The 19,737-nt window shown below is 44.1% G+C and overlaps 1 protein-coding gene across 5 annotated transcripts in view; it reads left to right on the top strand.

The window, feature by feature from the left end:
• NOS1 (nitric oxide synthase 1) overlaps positions 1-19,737 on the top strand; it is a 412,853-nt gene that overhangs the window by 260,642 nt on the left and 132,474 nt on the right. For all 5 annotated transcript variants that reach the window (XM_033956098.1, XM_033956097.1, XM_033956099.1 and 2 more), the window contains 2 exons: positions 12,095-12,186; positions 13,546-13,687. In XM_033956098.1, coding sequence (XP_033811989.1) covers positions 12,095-12,186; positions 13,546-13,687 — 234 coding nt within the window. The remainder of the gene's footprint in view (positions 1-12,094; positions 12,187-13,545; positions 13,688-19,737) is intronic.

Here is a 19,737-nt window from a genome sequence, read left to right as displayed (position 1 = left end):
CTCTTTGGATCACCTGAAAGGCAAATGGCCAGCTCTTAACTTATGTTTACAATGCTGGGCACACAATAAGGAGGCCATAGGGCTCCAGAGCAAGGAGGACGGATCGAGATATCCGGGTTTTACTTCCATTGCTGATGTCTCAATCCATCCTTCTCTTTCTGGAGCCATATGGTAACCTTAGATCAGGGGTGGGCAACTCTGGTCCTCGAGGGCCGGAATCCAGTCGGGCTTTCAGGATTTCCCCAATGAATATGCATTGAGAGCAGTACATGCAAATAGATATCATGCATATTCATTGGGGAAATCCTGAAAGCCCGACTGGATTCCGGCCCTTGAGACTGAGTTGCCCACCCCTGCCCTAGATGTACTGCAACTAGGGCTTGTATTACAGATTGAAGGAGCCTATTTAATAAAGTGCATTAGCAGTTGGCGGTTGATTTTTGTGCACTTAGGCCCCGATTCTCTAACTAGCGCTGGTAGGTGCCCAAGCTGAGTAACAAATGCTGTTTAAACGTTTTTAACTGAGTTTCCAGGTGCGTACTGATGCCTAAAAACTCAGCACCATAATTGTGCCTCCATAGGCGCTTCAGGCAGCCCTAATGCCACTGTGGATGTGGCTAATGCCAGAAGTGGCATTAGATGACCTAAAGCATCTACGGAGGCGTGATTCATTCCAAAGGTAGACGCTGGTAATGTAGGCCTGGAAAACCCTGGCCTAGGTTTCTGGCACCCACCTTTGTTGAAGGTGTGATTCTGTACCTGATTGACACAGCGCCAGTTACAGAATCTGGGCCTTAGTAAATATCGTTAACATAGTAAATGACAGCAATTAAAGACCTAAATGGTCCATCCAGTCTGCCCAACTGTACCCACTCTTTAAATTACTGATTTAATTTAAACTGTCCTTTTCCCTAGATATTTCTGGGCCAGAACCCAAAGCTCTGCCTGATACTGTGGTACCTAATGCTTAGGTTCCATCTACTGAAGTCTCCGTTAAAGCTCACTCCATGCATTGAATTCCACGCTAAATACCTAACATGGCATTTTATGTTAAGGGCAACGAAGATGGCAGGCACAGACTAGGCCATACCATACCGATTCTTGTATCCCAAAAATGTCAACTAGGAATCATTGCAGCTTACATAATATTAGAAATGATACAGAGGTATAGACTTCTTACACATGAATACGTTATAGCAGGTCAGTGCAGTGAAGTGAATAGATGCGTTTTCAGTGCCTTCCTGATTTGAAAGGATGTGGAAAGTAGTTGTAGGCTGCTTGGAAGTTCGTTCCAGGCTTTGGGTCCTTGGAATTCAAAGGTGGCCTTGAAGAGAGCTTTTCTCCAGACCTGGTGTGGGGAAGGGTGGCAGCTTCCAGCATTGAATTGTCCTCGAGTCGTTGAAAGACTGTAAGACCAGCTGAGTTTTCTCTGTATATGGCTTTATGGACCATACATGCAATTTAGAACTGAACCCTGCCTTTGACTGGTAGCCAGTGTAATTCTTTTTCTCTGCAATGCGGCAGTAGAGGGAGTTACAGTAGTCCAAGAAGGGGAGGAGGACTGCTGGGGCCACTGTCGAAGTTTTTCGGGCTTAGGGCTGATCTGATTGTTCTCAACTGTCTTAATCGAAAGAAGACCTTCTTAACCAGTGAGTTGACTTGGTCTCTCATGGTCAGTTATGAGTTGAGTATTACGATGGGAATTATTGTAACACATGTTACAGGCAGTAGCAGGTTGTAACTATGGTACTTCACCAGCGCAATCAACAGCTCCAACCCGCTGCTCACGCCAACCTCGGCGCTCCCATCTGATGTTACTTTCAGGCCCTGCGGCTAGGAAGTGACGTCAGAGGAATAGCCAACACCGGCGCAGGCAGCAAGTTGGAGGATACTGATCATGCCGGGGGAGGGGGGGGAAGGGAAGGGGTGCGCGTGTGGCAGGGGGTGGAGAAGAGGGTGAGGGGGATGCCACTGCTCCGGGCACCTCCACCCTCACTACGCCAATGCACTACGTTAGGTTATATCCCAAAAAAGGATGCAACTTCTTCACCAAAGAAAGGCTACAACATTTGGTACTACGTGAGAAATCTGACTCTAAATTTAGGTGTGAATCCACATAAAACCTAATTCTCTTACCATTTTAGACAGTTAAAATGTACCTGAATTTCTCTGTAATTGTACAACACTTTCATGTGGATGGTGCAAACTAAAACAGCCCATGCACAGGCAAGAAGCCCTAAACTCAAGGGAGGAAAGCCCTCCCACCTCACAATGGTAGTGTAAGAAGGTCAGGCAAAAACCTCTGCACTAGACCTGAAATCATTCTGATTAATACATGGAAATGATCCAAAACAATCTTTATGATCCTGATTGGGATTTTTCTTAACTCAAAGGATTCGTAATCATAGATGAACGCTTGAAAACCAAGACCGTGTCTATGCCCCCGAGGAATGCAAAGACGCATTCAACAAAAGTAGAAATAAGCAAGACCCTTGGGGACTGCAAGGCACACTTTAAAAATATTCATCAACAATTACTGCTGCAATTTCATCGTGCAAAGAAAAAAAGAATCTACCCAATGTAAGACTGTGCTAGATATACCAGGCTATTGACATCTTGCCAAGAAAACGGTGTTACACACCAGATGAAATGCTTATGGTAAATCCAGGAAAATCAGGAACCCTGACCACGTAGCATAGAATCTCCTTCTGGACAGTCATCTAGTCATCTAGCAGCATGAGAAAAGGTTCAAAGAAGAGCGACCAAGATGGTAAAGGGGATGGAACTCTTTTCGTATGAGGAAAGACTAAAAGGTTAGGGCTCTTCAGCTTGGAAAAGAGACAGCTGAAGTCCAGAGAAGAGCGACTAAGATGGTTACAGGGATGGAGGAGTTGCTGTACAGCGAAAGATTAGAGAAACTCGGCCTTTTCTCCCTCGAACAGAGGAGATTGAGAGGGGACATGATTGAAACATTCAAGGTACTGAAGGGAATAGACTTGGTGGAAAAGGACAGGTTGTTCACTCTCTCCAAGGTAGGGAGAACGAGAGGGCACTCTCTAAAATTGAAAGGGGATAGATTCCATGCGAACGTGAGGAAGTTCTTCTTCACCCAGAGAGTGGTAGAAAACTGGAACACTCTTCCGGAGTCTGTCAAAGGGAAAAACACCCTCCAGGGATTCAAGACCAAGCTCGACAATGTACGCAGGTAGAGCTAGTCTCATGGCGCTGGTCTTTAACCAGAGGGCCGCCGCGTGAGTGGACTGCTGGGCATGATGGACCACTGGTCTGACCCAGCAGCGGCAATTCTTATGTTCTTATATTCTACAAAATCCTGAGTGGATCAATTTTTCACTCCGTCAAAAATTACAACGACTAGAGCAGTGATTCCCAACCCTGTCCTGGAGGACACCAGCCAGTCAGGTTTTCGGGATAACCCTAATGAATATGCATGGGACAGATTTGCATGCCTGCCACCTCCATGATATGGACATCTCTGTTATGCGTATTCGTTAGGGCTATCCTGAAAACCTGACTGGCTGGTGGTCCTCCAGGACAAGGTTGGGAACCACTGGACTAGAGGACACTCAATGAAGTTACAGGGAAATACTTTTAAAACCAATAGGGAGGAAATATTTTTTCACTCAGAGAATAGTTAAGCTCTGGAACGCATTGCCAGAGGTTGTGGTAAGAGCGGATAGCGTAGCTGGTTTTAAGAAAGGTTTGGACAAGTTCCTGGAGGAAAAGTCCATAGTCTGTTATTAAGACATGAGGGAAGCCACTGCTTGCCCTGGATTGGTAGCATGGAATATTGCTCCTTGGGTTTTGACCAGGTACTAGGGACCTGGATTGGCCACCATGAGAATGGGCTACTGGGCTTGATGGACCATTGGTCTGACTCAGTAAGGCTAGTCTTATGTTCTTATCAACACTGTCTCAGTGCCATGGCCTATGCTGAAGCTTGCTTGAGAGAATCCAGTATCTCCACATCTTCTAAAAAGGAAGTCAAATTGGCAATACACGGAATGAGTTTTGCTGAAAAATTCTAAACATCATAACTTATGGTAAATGACAGCAGATAAAAGACCTGAATGGGCCATCCAGTCTGTCCTATTGTTACACGCATTATAAATTCATGACAAAATTGTCTTTTTTCTTTCTGGGCTATAGATATTATAAGTCCACCTGGTACTGTCCTTAGGTTGCCTTCGAAGCTCACTCCAGCCTATGCAAACCATCTCATCATTTGTGGGTTTCAGACTGTGAAAGTCTGTTGCAAATTGCTGGGGCTCCCATCGAAGCCCTCCCAAGCCCATGCTAAACCGAATTGCCATATATGGGACACTAGTCACAAGATGAACGCAGTGGCCAGTAGCCAACTATTCTATGCCTTCCTCCCCTGCTAGGAGCAAACAAACTCACTCAGATGCCTGGAACATTGTGATACTTATCTGTTATTATTTGCAAGCGATAGGTCAGGCAAGGTGGACAGTCGGGTAGGGCTGTTAGCAACCTGGCACTCAGTTGCACGGGAACAGCTCAGACTCCCATGCTGCTCAGCTCCAGGGGAATTGGTGGAGAGGTGGTAGAACGCTACACACACAGGCCCTGAAATCCCTCTTTCTGCCTGTAATCTGGTGCGATGCAGGTGTGTCTGTATCCAAAAGTCCCGAGAAAATGTTCCAAAACGCTAAGAATTTACAATCGGCATTAAACTTCCCGTACGCCTCAGCAGCAATTCAAGATGTACAAAACCATATTTTTCACAGATGCATAAGTTGGATATGTCTTTCCCGGGGAAGAAGAGACGGGTATGTTTGGTCTAACAGTGTCTGCATGTGCTATCCACTACTGATAAGAGAAATATGCAAGAAAAACATCTAGGAAATCGCTTTCTAAAGCAGAAAATACGGAGGGAGAGAAACACTGGTAAACAGTAAAGTCATACTAGCTTTCAGCTTTGGCCCTCAGTCTAACATTTCCCTAGAATGACCATCAAGTTTCTTGTTGTTTGATATACTGCTTATAACAACCTAAGTGGTTTACATTAAAATAAAGTTTTTTTAAAAATGTACTTACACGGGAAGTTAACACAAACTCTTTAAAGATCGAGAGGGAGACTTCACATGAGACAGAAGGGGATCTGCAAGGGTTATATTGTACAGGGTGGGGGGGAGGGAGGAAAAAAACGTACTATAATCATGATAATTCTCAGAGGTTTTCTTAGTTTTTTAAAAGTAGGGATAATGATGGAAAGTGGCGTAGTGAGGGCAGTAGCACCCCCATGTCCTCCTCTCCACTCCTCCTCCACCCCGTTCACCGTGATCAGCTTCTCCAGCCAGCTGCTCGTGCTGGCATCGGCTTTCCCTCTGACATCACTTCTTGGCACCTTGACTCAGAAGTGATGTCAGAGGGAGTCAGGCTAGGATAGTTGCGGGGGGTCGGGTAAGGGAGAGTGTGAGCATTGTGGGGGGGGCCAGCGTCCCCACCAAGACGGTGCCTGGGGCAGTATGCCCTCCCCTTCGCCCCCACCCTTACTATGCCACTGGTCCAATCTCGGCCCTTGCCAGCTCAGATTTTCAGGATTTCCCCAATGAATATGCATGAGATCTGTTTGTATACAATGGAAGTAGTGCATGCAAATAGATATGTTATAGAGCCAGCCCCTCCTCCAACAACTGGACCACAATACTTAGGCTCTTGAGCTCGTTTTGGCAGACCATTTAAGAGCCAGGAGTTACAAGGGTCAAGGAAAGCGAAATAAAGATCTCCAACCTTATACAATTATTCTCACAAGCATTCAATTTAAGGGCAATTCAGTCTGCTGAAAAGGATATGCACACATGAAAGCCCTGACAACCATTTTCACTGCTCCGAGGTGGACAATTTTCATTCAGGCCAATTTTTTAGACTTATTCCCAAGGCACCAAGATTTACGCAATTCGGATCAGGGCTCACCCCGACCCCCACTGTCTAATGATGTCACTTAGCCAGCAAGATGTAGGCTCAAGTCCTAGACCTTTTACTGGTTATGCATGCTTGAACTTTCAGCCAAGATTTGAATGCTGAGGGCAATTGTGATTCCCATCTGCAGTAACTGTGTGAAGCCATCATTTTGTCGGAGATTTACTCTTCTGGGTTTCAGCCTGCCTGTGCCTCTTCATTGAGTAAAAGGGGCATGAAGGATTCATCTGTTGAGAGGTGAAGCCAGTGAGCCACAGTGCATGCCACGGCAGGACTGAAGGAATCCACTTGGCATCGACTGGCTGGCAGATAGACAGCTTTAATTAATCTGAATCTTTCATGGGGTTTCTTTTCCCCTGTTGCCTGTTCAAATCAGGCAAAGAATGCAATCTGGCATCACTCTTGCTTGTACAACTTTACAATTTTCCCCCAATAAAACCCACTCTGGTTTTCTAAGAATATCCTAGACATTACTCAGTCTCTGTCAAAATGTTTGCATCCACCCTGACCACATCCCCTCCCATATCCATTTCTACAGCGTTCTCCCATGGGAGTGCAAAATAGTTTACATGGATTTATTTAGCTACTCAGGCATTTTTCCTGTCTGTCCCATCTATCTAATGTACTTGGGGCGATGGGGGGTCAGGTGTTCCGCCCAGGGTTGCAGGGAACACCATGGGTTTGACCCATAACAATATACCAATAAGCAAAACTGTGAGCTAGTCAGTCTTACAAAAGTTCCTACCAAAGAAACTAACTCAAAGGATCTCAGATATGGCACATGAAGGGCTCCTTTTACTAAGCTGCATTAGGGCTTTAACACGCTGAATAGCGTGCGCTACCTTGCCACCTGTAGCAAGATTTATGGTATACTAATCAGTTACATAAACAAGTTACGTGTCTGTTAGTTTTGTCTAGGGAAAACCGTAAATGCTGATCCGCTTTATAGGGCAATGGTCAGACCCCACTTGGAATACTGCGTCCAACATTGGTCTCCCTACTTAAAGAAGGATATAAAACTGCTGGAGAGGGTGCAGAGACGAGCAACTAAACTAGTGAAGGGTATGGAGAAACTGGAATATGAGGATCGACTTAAAACACTGGGATTGTTCTCCCTTGAGAAAAGGAGACTGCGTGGGGATATGATCGAAACCTTCAAAATACTGAAAGGAATCGACAAAATAGAGCAGAAAAAACTATTTACATTGTCCAATTTGACACGGACAAGAGGACATGAAATGAAGCTAAGGGGGGGCAAGTTCAGGACTAATATCAGGAAGTTCTGCTTCACACAGAGAGTGGTTGACATCTGGAATACTCTCCCAGGGGAGATTATTGCGGAATCGACAGTCCTAGGCTTCAAAAGCAAACTAGATGCATATCTCCTTGAGAGAGGCATATAAAGATATGGTTGGCTATAAAATAAGCCAGGTGTATACCTAGCAGGGCCTCCGCGTGTGCGGATCGCCGGACTTGATGGACCGAAGGTCTGATCCGGAGATGGCATATGTTCTTAGGTTCAGCTTTATTGCCTGTTTACACGACACAAGACCCAGGCTAATGAGAAATACTTTTATTATGAAAATAGAAAAATATAATTCACAAGCCAGCTGCAATATCTAAATATTGTTCACAAAATATCTGATTACATAAATGAAACTCATTACACAATTATCACAATACTCTTGTTAGATAACTAAGTAAAACTAATTGTTACTCACACTAAACAATTCCTTATAATAATAATAATCCCTGATTAGCCGCAAATGATTACAGTTATCACCAAGGTAGCTTCACAAACCTTGTCCTATATCACAATCGGATAGACTTATCTAACCCCAGCTGATAAGATAGTAAATTCCGTATACTCACCCTCTGATTAGGCCTCTGGCGAAAATTAGGTGAAATGGAAAACTTTCTTGTTAGCTTCAGGAAACGTAAGAAATCCCTTGTTACAGGCACACGTGTTTGTCAGCCCCGGGTAAGGCTATAATTCATTAGCAGACAAGTTTCCTTGTAGTGCTGGAATTCAGAGCTGTTTAGAGTCCGATTCACTCTCTCTTAGGCAGAGAGTCACACGAGGTAACTTTTCAGGTCTTACTTATTTAAGAAAAGGTTGCGTGCAGGACACCTATGGTAAGATGTGAGCTTCCTCGCATCCCGACACAGACTAAAATTAATTAGCACCTTTTCACTAGGATCTCGTCAGATGACTTCCTCGGACCAATCCAGAAACATAACTTAGATGAATAGCCTTTCTGTGTAAGGTCTCATACAGGTTGGTAGACCCAGGCGCCGTTAGACAGATAAGAACAGGATAGGAGAATAACTCCCCCAAGAATCACACAGTCTAATTATGAAGACACAGATGGATGTCCTTGAGTAGAATACCATTCTGGTACATACCCAAAATGCATCAGGCAGAAACAGCAAAGATGTGTTCTTCTTTTTCTCTTCTTGCAAAGTTCATGCTGGAAAGATTTCTTGCAGACAATGGTTCAGGCTTGATGATGTCAGAGAGGCCTAACCTTCAGGTGCAAATACGGAAACACCCCTACACACCCGCGCTAAACCTTAATGCCAGCATTGAGCTGGCGTTACTTCTAGCCGCTTAGCATGCGTTAAAATGCTGCATATGCTAAAAACGCTAATGAGGCTTAATAAAAGGAGCCCTACGTGTCAAATGGTAAGGTTTGTATGATGGTATCTATCGTAGATCCTAAGAAAACTTTTAATTATGTACTTTTTTGTTCTTTTGATATCATTTCTTATTTATGACTTGTGTGTGCAAGATATAGAGTTATCCAACTTTCAAAAACATAGAACTGATTAAGTCTAATTAAGGGGTCCTTTTATCAAGCCGCGCTAGCGGGATTAGCACGTCTGACATTTCATCACACGCTAACCCCCGCGGCCGGCTATAAAACTAATGCGCGTTAAACCCCTACCGCAGCTTGATAAATGGACCCCTAAATTTTCAAAATAGTAAGACAAAAGTCACACAGCTTAAATAGCAGATTCAAAAGCTCTTGCAGTTGATTCTTTTTTTTAAGTTCCAAATTTTTATTGAACATTTTGTAATACAAACATAACAAAAACATATCAGGTATTAAACGTTGACTGCAACAGTAAGGATACTAGCAGGAAATTATCAAACTACAGATATCTTGGACCTTAGTATCAGATTCCAAGAAATTATACACATTCAACAAAGAGAAAACCATCCCAAGCTCCTTCGTAAAACTCAGTGTTATTGCTGAGGCAGTAGAACTACACTTGGCACATCTTTGCTCCTCTGCCGAGTTTTACGAAGGAGCTTGGGATGGTTTTCTCTTTGTTGAATGTGTCTTTGTAGTCCTTGGGGGCATAGACACGGTCTTGGTTTTCAAACATTCATCTATGATTATCTTTCCTTTGAGCTAATGCTAACTCAGCAATAATTACAATACATTACATTAGTGATTTCTATTCCGCCTTTACCTTGCGGTTCAAGGCGGATTACATAAGAATTATTATGATATTAAGAAGTACATATTGTTAAGATATTAAGAAGTACTTAGGGAATAGTTTGAACATTTTCTAATTTGCTAAGGAGGAATTCGGAACAAGTTTTCTTGTGTTATATTGGTTTTATGTATTTTTTGAAAAGTAGGGTTTTTATTTCTTTTGTGAAGGTTTTGTAGTCTGTGGTCGAAGTCAACAGATTGGTGAGTTGACGAGTTCGACGGTGAGAGACACGGGCTTCTTTCCTTCAGCCTCGCTGTCCCATCGTGGTCTCCAATGCTTCTATGTATCCTTGTCTTTGGATAGTTCATACATGGGCACAATAAATAGAAGTTCATTTCTGAGGATACTGACCTCTAATGGCCTGAAGGGCGGCACTGATGACAAGTCTGAGAAGAGCTTTGCCTCCTCTAGATCTGATCAATAGAAATCTGAGCTTGAAGCTAGTATTCTGTAATGGCAAGCTGCTATGGAATATTAGCATATGTCAGCGAACCAGCTTTCATCGATAAATTTATTTATTTTTAAAATTTCTATACCGTTTATATCTAAACGGTTCACAAAGCTATCTACATAATTTAAAACCAGAATCATCATGACATACAAATAATCCTAAGAAATCACGTTAAAACATTCTTACAAACTAAAACCAAGATAAAAATGATCGTGAACAGTTCATCAGCTTTGCCAAAAAAGGCAATTATTAACTGGAAGAAAGCATCTACAAATAGCTGTCGAGTAATTTCCTGAACATGCTCTTTACATGGCATTTTCTTACTTGGCCCACAAGGGAGTTCCATTTTTTAACTCCTGCACAGCATAAAGTCATTTTGCCAGTCTCAACAAGCCTTGGGTTTACATTCGTCTTCCGTAAAGCTGAATTTTCAGAATGTAATGATCTGTTTGGTGTGTAGCTGGACATATTAGTTTTAAACAATTCTGGGATGTTTCCATACAAGAATTGATGGCAGATCATTACTGTTTTGTATTGTATTCTGAAGGCAACTGGTAGCCAATGCAATTGCTGTAGATATGGCGAAATGTGATCATATTTGGACGGTCCCATAATCAACTGCAATGTCCTACTCCTTACTTTTGTTATTCCAAGATACAGGGCATTACAATAATCCAGTCTCGACAGGACCATAGCTTGAACCAGAGTTCTCAGATCTTCCCAAAATTTACTCTTTGCCCTCTCTCATAAGACACTCTGCACTTGCCATAGAACCTCTTTGGCAGTTACTGCGCCCCTTATCAGGAACTCTTTGCCCCCTTATCTTAGGGAGGAATCTAATTTAGATCAATTTATAGAAGCTTGGAAACCCTTCCTATATAGAGATGCTTTTGAACACTGATGCTAGTTTTCCTTTCTTTTATCTGTACAGGCAGCTCTGAATGAAACTCCTCTCCATCCATCTTGTTTTTGTCCTTTTTCGTTCTCTTTTCTTGACTTTATTGTAGTTCTCCCCTCTCCCTTTTGTCTCTTGTTTGTCTGTTTTGTCCTTGCAATAAAGTTTTTTGTTGAGTATTTTAAATCTGTAATGCCCCATTACTTTAAAATATTATTGTATAATCGCCTAGAATTATGATAGGCGATCAATCAAATTTTTATTACACTTGAAACATCTAAAATTGGTATGACCACTCATGCTTGCTCTATGGCGGATGTAAACATCAGCACCTAAATGCAGTAGTTGCAAGTATGCATGAGAATAAAAGGAAAGCCCAAGACCTGCCCATTCCCCTCCCACAGAAACACCCCCTTTGCAGTTACGCATTAGACAATTTACGCACCTACTAGGACCTTGCCAGGTGCTTATGACCTGGGTTGGCCACTGTTGGAAACAGGATACTGGGCTTTATAAACTTCATTCAGTTGCAGTATGGCAACACATATGTTCTTATGTTATGTTCACATTATAGAATAAGGACATAGCTCTCTTATGTGCCATTGACTCATTCTCAAGTCCTAGTGACTTGGATGAATTGCGGATCTAGTTTTATGCTAGTCCGGAAAGGTCCTCCAGCGTCATCCCCATGGTTGTTTTCATGGTGTCCAGCCATCTGATTGCAGGTCGCCGTCTTTTCCTGGTTCCTTCGATCTTCCCAAACATGATGTCCTTCTCCAGTGATAAGACAATCGTAACTTCATCATTTTGGCTTCAAGAGACATAGTCGGTTTAATCTCTTCCAGAATCGATTTGACAGTTCTTCTGGCTGTCCACAGGACGCCTAAAATCCGTCTCTAGCACCAAAGCTCAAATGAGTTAGTCTTCTTTCTGTCTGTCAGGATGTCCTTATGTTGATGTTGCTGGACAGAAAAGGGAGATCAGAAGCTGTAAAGATATTCTCAACATAGGAATATGGAACGTACAAAGAGTGAATCAAGGAAAATTGGGAATTATGTGCCTAACTGCCAATTATTAGAAAGTGCTAGCTAGTTATCAGCAATTAAGTTATGCATGTAAGTAGTATTAATCTATACACTGCATATGTAAGTATGAGGGGGAACTGACTTGGAGCCTTTTGCACTTGAGTTATCCTACATTGTGTTTTACTGTTGTTCCTGGGAAATGTGGGTTTTTTTGGACGTCTCTGCTGCAGAGATTTATCTGCCATCCTGTTTCAGGTGTTTGATGCACGGGACTGTACCACAGCCCATGGGATGTTCAACTACATCTGCAACCACATCAAGTATGCAACCAACAAAGGCAATCTCAGGTGAGTGAGGGCCAGAGCTCCATGGCAAGGCCACAACATCAAATCACCACTCCAAAACTTCATTCATGCATCTTCAGACGCCCACATACTCAATTGCCCTGACGGGGACTCCCTATTTCACTTCCACTGCATCGGGGGGGGGGGGGGGGGGGGGGAGGGTTTCCTACGTTGTAGCCCTGCTCTGGAAAAAATGGTGCCTTAGGTATTCCCATTATGCCAGTCATTGCCTTGTTAGAAGTAGGTGAACCTAAACATTAATACACCTAAGATTCCATAAAGCTTTAGGTGAACCCTTAACCCATTATAGAATTGGCACTAAGCTCACCGCTTTGTGACGACTATAATGAGGCACAGTTTATAGAAATGCAGCCTTACGTGGCTTACCATTGATGGAGGAGATGTCCCCTTCTGCCCTCTGATGATCTAAAGCAGTGGATCCCAACCCTGTCCTGGAGGACCCCCAGGCCAGTCGGGTTTCCAAGATAGCCCTAATGAATATGCATGAGAGAGATCAGCATATAATGAAGGTGCTCAATGCATATTCATTAGGGCTATCCTGAAAACCCGACTGGCCTGGGGGTCCTCCAGGACAGGGTTGGGAACCACTGATCTAAAGAGCTGAGAATCTTCATTTATCCATAGAACAGGAGGATTCATACCCCTCCGTCTCACACCTGCTTTTGCATGCTCTCCCACCTAACTTCTCTATTTATTTAATTTTCTATACCTTTCTCCCAGGGGAGCTCAGAATAGTTTACATGAATTTATTCAGGTACTCAAGCATTTTTCCCTGTCTGTCGTGGTGGGTTCACAATTCATCTAATGTACCTGGGGCAATGGGGGGATTAAGTAACTTGTCCAGGGTCACAAGGAGCAGCATAGGTTTGAACCCACAAACTCAGGGTGCTGAGGCTGTAGTTTTAACCTCTGCGCCACTCTAAAAATCAAAGTGAGCCAAGTATAGGGCAATGCAGCCATTGTGACATCACTGATGAGGTTGGCTCTTATTGGTGGAATGAAGCATTATGAAGTCACAATATCAGCTCTTCACATTATTTATTTATTCAGTTTTCTATACCTTTCTCCCAGGGGAGTTCAGAACCGCTTACATGAATTTATTCAGGTACTCAAGCATTTTTCCCTGTCTGTTGTGGTGGGCAATGGGGGATTAAGTGACTTATCCAAGGTCACAAGGAGCAGCGTGGGTTTGAACATACAACCTCAAGGTGCTGAGGCTGTAGCTTTAACCACTGCGCTACATATCCTGAGTATATCATATCCCTACTGATCAGCATCTTACCCCCCCCCCCCCTCCACTGCCTTCAATTCTTTTCTAATATCTCTGGCATTTCTTTTTAGGTCGGCCATCACCATCTTTCCACAGAGGACAGATGGAAAGCAGGATTTCCGAATCTGGAATGCCCAGCTGATTCGCTATGCTGGTTACAAGCAATCAGACAGCAGCATTCTGGGAGACCCTGCCAACGTAGAGTTAACAGAGGTACAGTAATGGTATGGAAAATGGAAGAGCTGAGCAGATGGAGACGAAGGTTTAGTCTTCAATTAGACATGATGCAGGGGAAACTATAGGATGTTGATGTCAGAAAATGACTCAGAAAAGTATGTATTTATGCAACGTCTGTCTTACAACATTGGTTAAATATTTGGGGCTATTTATGCATCTGACATAAATGTGTTGAGAATTACTTCCGCTCAGATGGCTTTGTCAATGGATGGTATATCAAATATATGACAAATTTGGAAACTTGAACTCTGGGATTGACAACATCCCCGAAATAGGAACAGTGCTGCATGGTATTATAGAGAAAAACCAGAATTGAGACAGCTGGAAATGATGTGGGCAAAACCTTCCCAGCCACAAATGCACTTGTAGCAGGATCCAGATGAAATCATGACCTGTGCCTTTAAATCAGCATGGCTATTGTAGCATCAGTAATGCACAGCACTGCAAATGGGGAAAATTGTGTTACTGGTAGCCTTAATGGTGGCTGGGGCAAAAGGGACCAGGGCTGCCTACAAGATAGTTCTCTACAGCGGCATAGCAAGGTTAGGAGATAGTGGGGCAGTGGCACCCTCTTTTCTGTATCCCCCCCCTCTGCTCCTTACCCACCCACCACACACAGTCACACCCTCCCTTCTCCCCGTACCTCTCAGGCCTGCTGCTCACGCTGGCGCTGGTTTTCCCTCCGACAACATGATGCACGACCTACTCCTACTGGACCGCTGGTCTAGGACCTGGCAACTTAGCTTCAATGCCAAAAAATGCAAAGTCATGCACCTAGGCAACCATAATCCATACAAGACTTATACCCTTAATGGTGAGATCCTAACAAGAACGGTAGCAGAACGAGACTTGGGGGTGATCATCAGTGAGGACATGAAGGCTGCCAGTCAGGTGAAGCAGGCCTCATCCAAGGCAAGACAGATCCTAGGTTGCATACGCAGGGGTTTCGTCAGCCGTAAGCCGGAAGTCATTATGCCATTGTATAGATCCATGGTGAGGCCCCACCTGGAATACTGTGTGCAATTCTGGAGGCCACATTATCGCAAAGATGTGCTGAGATTGGAGTCGGTTCAGAGAATGGCCACCCGGATGGTCTCGGGACTCAAAGATCTCCCGTACGAAGAACGGTTAGACAAACTGCAGCTATACTCGCTCGAGAAGCGCAGAGAGAGGGGGGATATGATCGAGACGTTCAAGTATCTCACGGGCCTCATCGAAGCAGAAGAAGATATCTTCTTTTTCAAGGGACCCACGGCAACAAGAGGGCATCCATGGAAAATCAGAGGCGGGAAACTACGAGGTGACACCAGGAAATTATTTTTCACTGAAAGGTGGTTGATCGTTGGAATAGTCTTCCACTGCAGGTGATTGAGGCCAGCAGTGTGCCTGATTTTAAGGCCAAATGAGATCGACACGTGGGTTCTATTCGCTAAGCAAAGGTAGAGGAGGGTGACTAGGGTGGGCAGACTAGATGGGCCGTGGCCCTTATCTGCCGTCTATTTCTATGTTTCTTGGCCCCGCGGCCAAGTGATTTCAGAGGGAAGAAGCAGACCGGAGAATTTTCTCACCCTCACCTGAGGAACGTGGCTGGTCTGGAAATTGTGTATGAGAAGCATTGAAACTGATACTCCTGACGCAGCGAATGAAGCCAAACGGAGGGTTTCCCGTTGGGTTTTGTGGCTGCAAGGCCTAGAAGGCGAAGCGTTGGACTGAGAACATACTGGAAGCCAATAGCAGCTAAGTTGTTTTTCTATCTGTCTTCTATGCAAGATCCTGGACTGTAATGCTGTAGTGCTCATTGGTTCACTTGATCACGAATTTGGGCTGTGAGGCCTGGCGTGCTCTGCAGGCTATCATAGTGCTTTTTTCTACATTTTGTTGGGTGTGAGGAGTGTTTTTCTGAAGAAGTGGAGTTTTTTTGCCAGATGAAGCAGAACTGAGGCTTTTTCTCCACTTCTTTTTTCTTTTTCTTTCCTGCTGTTAATGCGTTGTGTGATTGGAGATTTGTGTGTGAGGAAGGCCTTTTAGTGTTGCAGAGGGGGTATCTGTTTCCATATGGGGTTTTGATAGTGAGTAGATTAGTGGTTCACCCCCCTCCCCCCCACCCCCCCCACATACTATGCCACTGGTTCTCTACCTCAATTTTGGAGGAGGAGAATTGAACAGTGTGTAAGAACAACATGGGTTTAGTTCAGACTTGGGCAACTCCGGTCCTTGAGGGCCGGAATCCAGTCGGGTTTTCAGGATTTCCCCAATGAATATACATTGAAAGCAGTGCATGCAAATAGATCTCATTCATATTCATTGGGGAAATCCTGAAAACCCGACTGGATTCCGGCCCTCAAGGACCAGAGTTGCCCATGTCTGGCTCTAGTTGCACTGAGGGGATCCACCAGCACTTCCTCTCTGCTGTTGCCTTGATTCCACCTGCCGGGCAGAAAAGGCATAAGTCAGGAGGTTCGCCTTGCAGCAGTTACCCACACCGTGACAGAAATGGAACAGATGAGGAGGAGCTGCTTATCTGCCAAATACACTTTGGGGCTGTGTGTTTTGTCTTTGAACCCCTAAAACGAGTATGGTTTGAGCACTTGCCTTGGAGAGAGAGAGAGATCTCCTACTGTCAGATGCAGGAGGCACTAAGTGAGGCAGGCGTACTGAAATGCTCTGCTCTCGGATCCTGTCCCTGTTATAAATACCCAGAGGGAAGGCTGGAGCAGAAAGCAGCTGCCCCAGTCTCCTGGGGACACAGAAAGAAAAAGAATGGTGAAGACTGATGAAGAAGTGAAAATGCGATAGCCAAAACAAAAACAAAGTCCAACGGGTCTGCAGTGAAAGTCAATCAGCAGGAACAAAGGGAGACCCGCAGCAACGGGGTACAAAGCACAGGAGCTTTATTGGAGTAAATCAATTGTACCTCATTGCTGAAGAAGTTAAAATGCACAGTGAGGAAGGGGTCAACAGTGGTGCTGGGGAATGCACAAGAGAAGATTTAATGTTGTAGGAAGGTGAGAGAAGGATGAGGAGGTGGAAGGTGCACAAGAGGGGACAGCAAAGAGGCTCTTTTCCCCTTCCCCTTCCCCATTTCCTTCCATCTTCTGTGTTCCACAGCAGTAGCAGCAACTTCGGGGAACAGTTTAGAATGACAGAGCCGGGGAGGATGAGTAGAAATAGATGCATGAGAACAGTGGGAAAATGGGTGAAAATCTCAATCTGTAAACTTTGGAGGAAAGGCGGGAGGCGGGAGAGGGGAGACGTTTAAATACTTATGTAATATAAATGCACATGAGTCAAGTCTCTTTCATTTGAAAGAAAACTCTGCAATGAGAGGGCATAGGATGAAGTTAAGAGGTTATAGGCTCCAGAGTAATCTAAGGAAATACTTTTTAGTAATCTGAGGAAATATTTTTTTACGGAAAGGGTGGTAGATGCGTGGAACAGTCTCCCGGTAGAGGTGGTAGAGACGGAGACTGTGTCTGGGATAGGCACATGGGATCTCTTGGAGAGAGTAAGAGATAATGGTTACTGCGGATGGGCAGACTGGATGGGCAGACTAGATGGGCCATTTGGCCTTTATCTGCCGTCATGTTTCTATGTGAGTCTGGGGGAAGGGAGCAGTGGTAGAAGGAGAGCGGAAAAATCAGTGGGAGGGATGTAAAGGGAACCTGCGGAGGCATGGAGGACGTATGAAAGAATGCCAGAGGTGGTGTCAATTCCTGCCGCAGTAACATGTCCTCAGGCGCCCCCAACTTACTCAGTCCCCCTGTGCCCCTGTAAGTCAGGGAATTGTCCCGGTCATGAGGGGGAGGAGGGAAGCCCTGAGCTGTTGTGAATGAAGGTGTGTGGCACGCAGCCAAGTTAGAACAAAGCCCGGTTCAGCTGGAATGCCAAAGAAGAGAGCAGAAGCTGCAGGGCAAAAAGGATTAACGCTGCTCAGCAATTCCATTTTATTTTCATCCTCGGAGTGCTCAGATAGTTTAACAAATGTCCAAAATCCATTGAGCTGCCTGTTTACTCCATGGACATCGTCACGCTTGACTCATTTCTCATTTTTAGAATATAGTTCCATTTTTCAATTAAATTTCTTTCAACATACGGATCATTCCACAGTTTTGCTGTTTGGACATTGATTGAAGAACATTCGTGGAATCCTAAATAGTAAGCGATTATTATTAATACATGTTAGTGCTGCACCTCCTAAACCTTTCAGTGTGCCGAGGAATTTTATTGCAATCTTGACACGAGCCACCGACAGTAAATTTTATCAGCGGCCGCAGCAGTAAAAAAGCCTAACATGGCTTTGTAAATGGGTGTATAGTGAGAGGAGGGAGGAGGGAGTTTATAAATGATGCCTACAAAATGCTGAAAAAAGTGCTTATTTAGTGTGTTATAAGCAACTTAGGCACCCAGTTTCCTTTATAAAATAGTAACATAGAGAAAACCCGAAATAGATCTGGCTTGCACAAAAAAGGATAAGGTTGCAAATGTTGCTCCTGCAATCGCTTCCCTCCCACTGCTTTTGTTGAGGGCTCTGTAAGCGTCTTTGCGTTGTGCAAGTTGCCACCATCCCATCCATTTCACCGATGAGTTCACGCTTGGTTTAAAGCGTTTGGGGTTTTTTTCTCCCTCTGATTTGTACAATAACTTCAAGCTTTACACGAATTCTCTTGCACAAAGTTACACCTGCTTCAAAGAGGTAATTTATGTTCTGGACGTGCATCATAGCCCTGCCGCTGCTCTCCCAGGTCGCTCTACCCACCATGCAGAAATTTCGGTGTAAAACTACCCCTGGGAGGACCATTTTTTAGGGCATTTTAGTGGGTAAAACAGTGCAAAAATGGCTAACAATTTGCCCATCTGATATATTAGGTACATTCAACACACATAGGTAGGCATAAGCTCGCCCACTGCATTCCAAAGGGCAGCTCTGGGAAGGGTTTACCAATAGGTACACATTTTTCAAAATCTGTATGATTTTACCAGAAAAGCTGTGCACCCCCATGGCTAATTTTTAAGGTGAAAGTACATCAACATGTCCTGCTAAATTTTAACGGGGGGAGAGGGGAGAGGTATCTATCTGCTTAATTTGTACGATTCACTGCATCAATTGTTTCTGCCAGTCAATCAGCAGCAAGAAGTAATAAGTACTTTTATTTTTCCCGGAGGAAAGCCAGAAATCCCATTTCATGTTCTAACCGTAATGGAAACTCCGATGGTCCCTGGCCATCCTGTCACCCTCTCTTAACTGCTGTAGCTGTATTGATTTCAGAGGAGAACTTCAGGCTCTGGACTATTACATTACATTACATTACATTACATTAATAATAATAATAATAATAATAATTTTATTTTTTATATACCGCCATACCCAGCGAGTTCTAGGCGGTTTACATCAATTCAAAAGGATCTACGTTATCCAGCAGATTTACAAACAAATAAAATAAAGCAGTTCAGTAACAAGTAAAAACTGAAATTGACCGAGGATGGGGGAGGTTGTTGAAGACGTGGAAGAGAGGAGCTGAAAAAGGGGGGGTGAAAGCAGGGGGGGGGAGAGGAAAATGTGAGCGGGTGGGGCCGTTAGAGGTCTTGTTTGCTGAAAAGGTAAGTTTTGAGAGATTTTCTGAATTCGAAGTAGGAGGGGGCCTCGAGGATCATTTGGGCCAGCCATTAGGGATTTCTATTCCACCATTACCTTGCGGTTCAAGGCGGATTACAAAAGGTTAATTTAAAAAAGAACAGAGTTACAATGATTAGCTAGAGAGGTAAATTTTAGATCTTATAGACATTTTGCGGGTTGTTGAGGGTGAGGTGGTTTCTTCTTCTGTTGTGACCCGAGTATAGGAGCTATATATACACTTAGTCCAATGATTTTTCACTTTTTTCGGTGCATCGGAAAAATATGGAACCAAGAAAGTGGGAAATTGTTGGACTAAGTGTATAGCCCTCGATGTCCCTTGTGGGTTGGGCTGAGAACTTTTCAGCAGCCCCTCATAAATAGGGTTACCAGATATCCAGGTCTCCCCGGACAT

The sequence above is a fragment of the Geotrypetes seraphini genome, chromosome 8 (assembly GCF_902459505.1).
Source record: "Geotrypetes seraphini chromosome 8, aGeoSer1.1, whole genome shotgun sequence".
NCBI lineage: Eukaryota > Metazoa > Chordata > Amphibia > Gymnophiona > Dermophiidae > Geotrypetes > Geotrypetes seraphini.
This window is presented reverse-complemented; position numbering and strand designations above follow the sequence as displayed.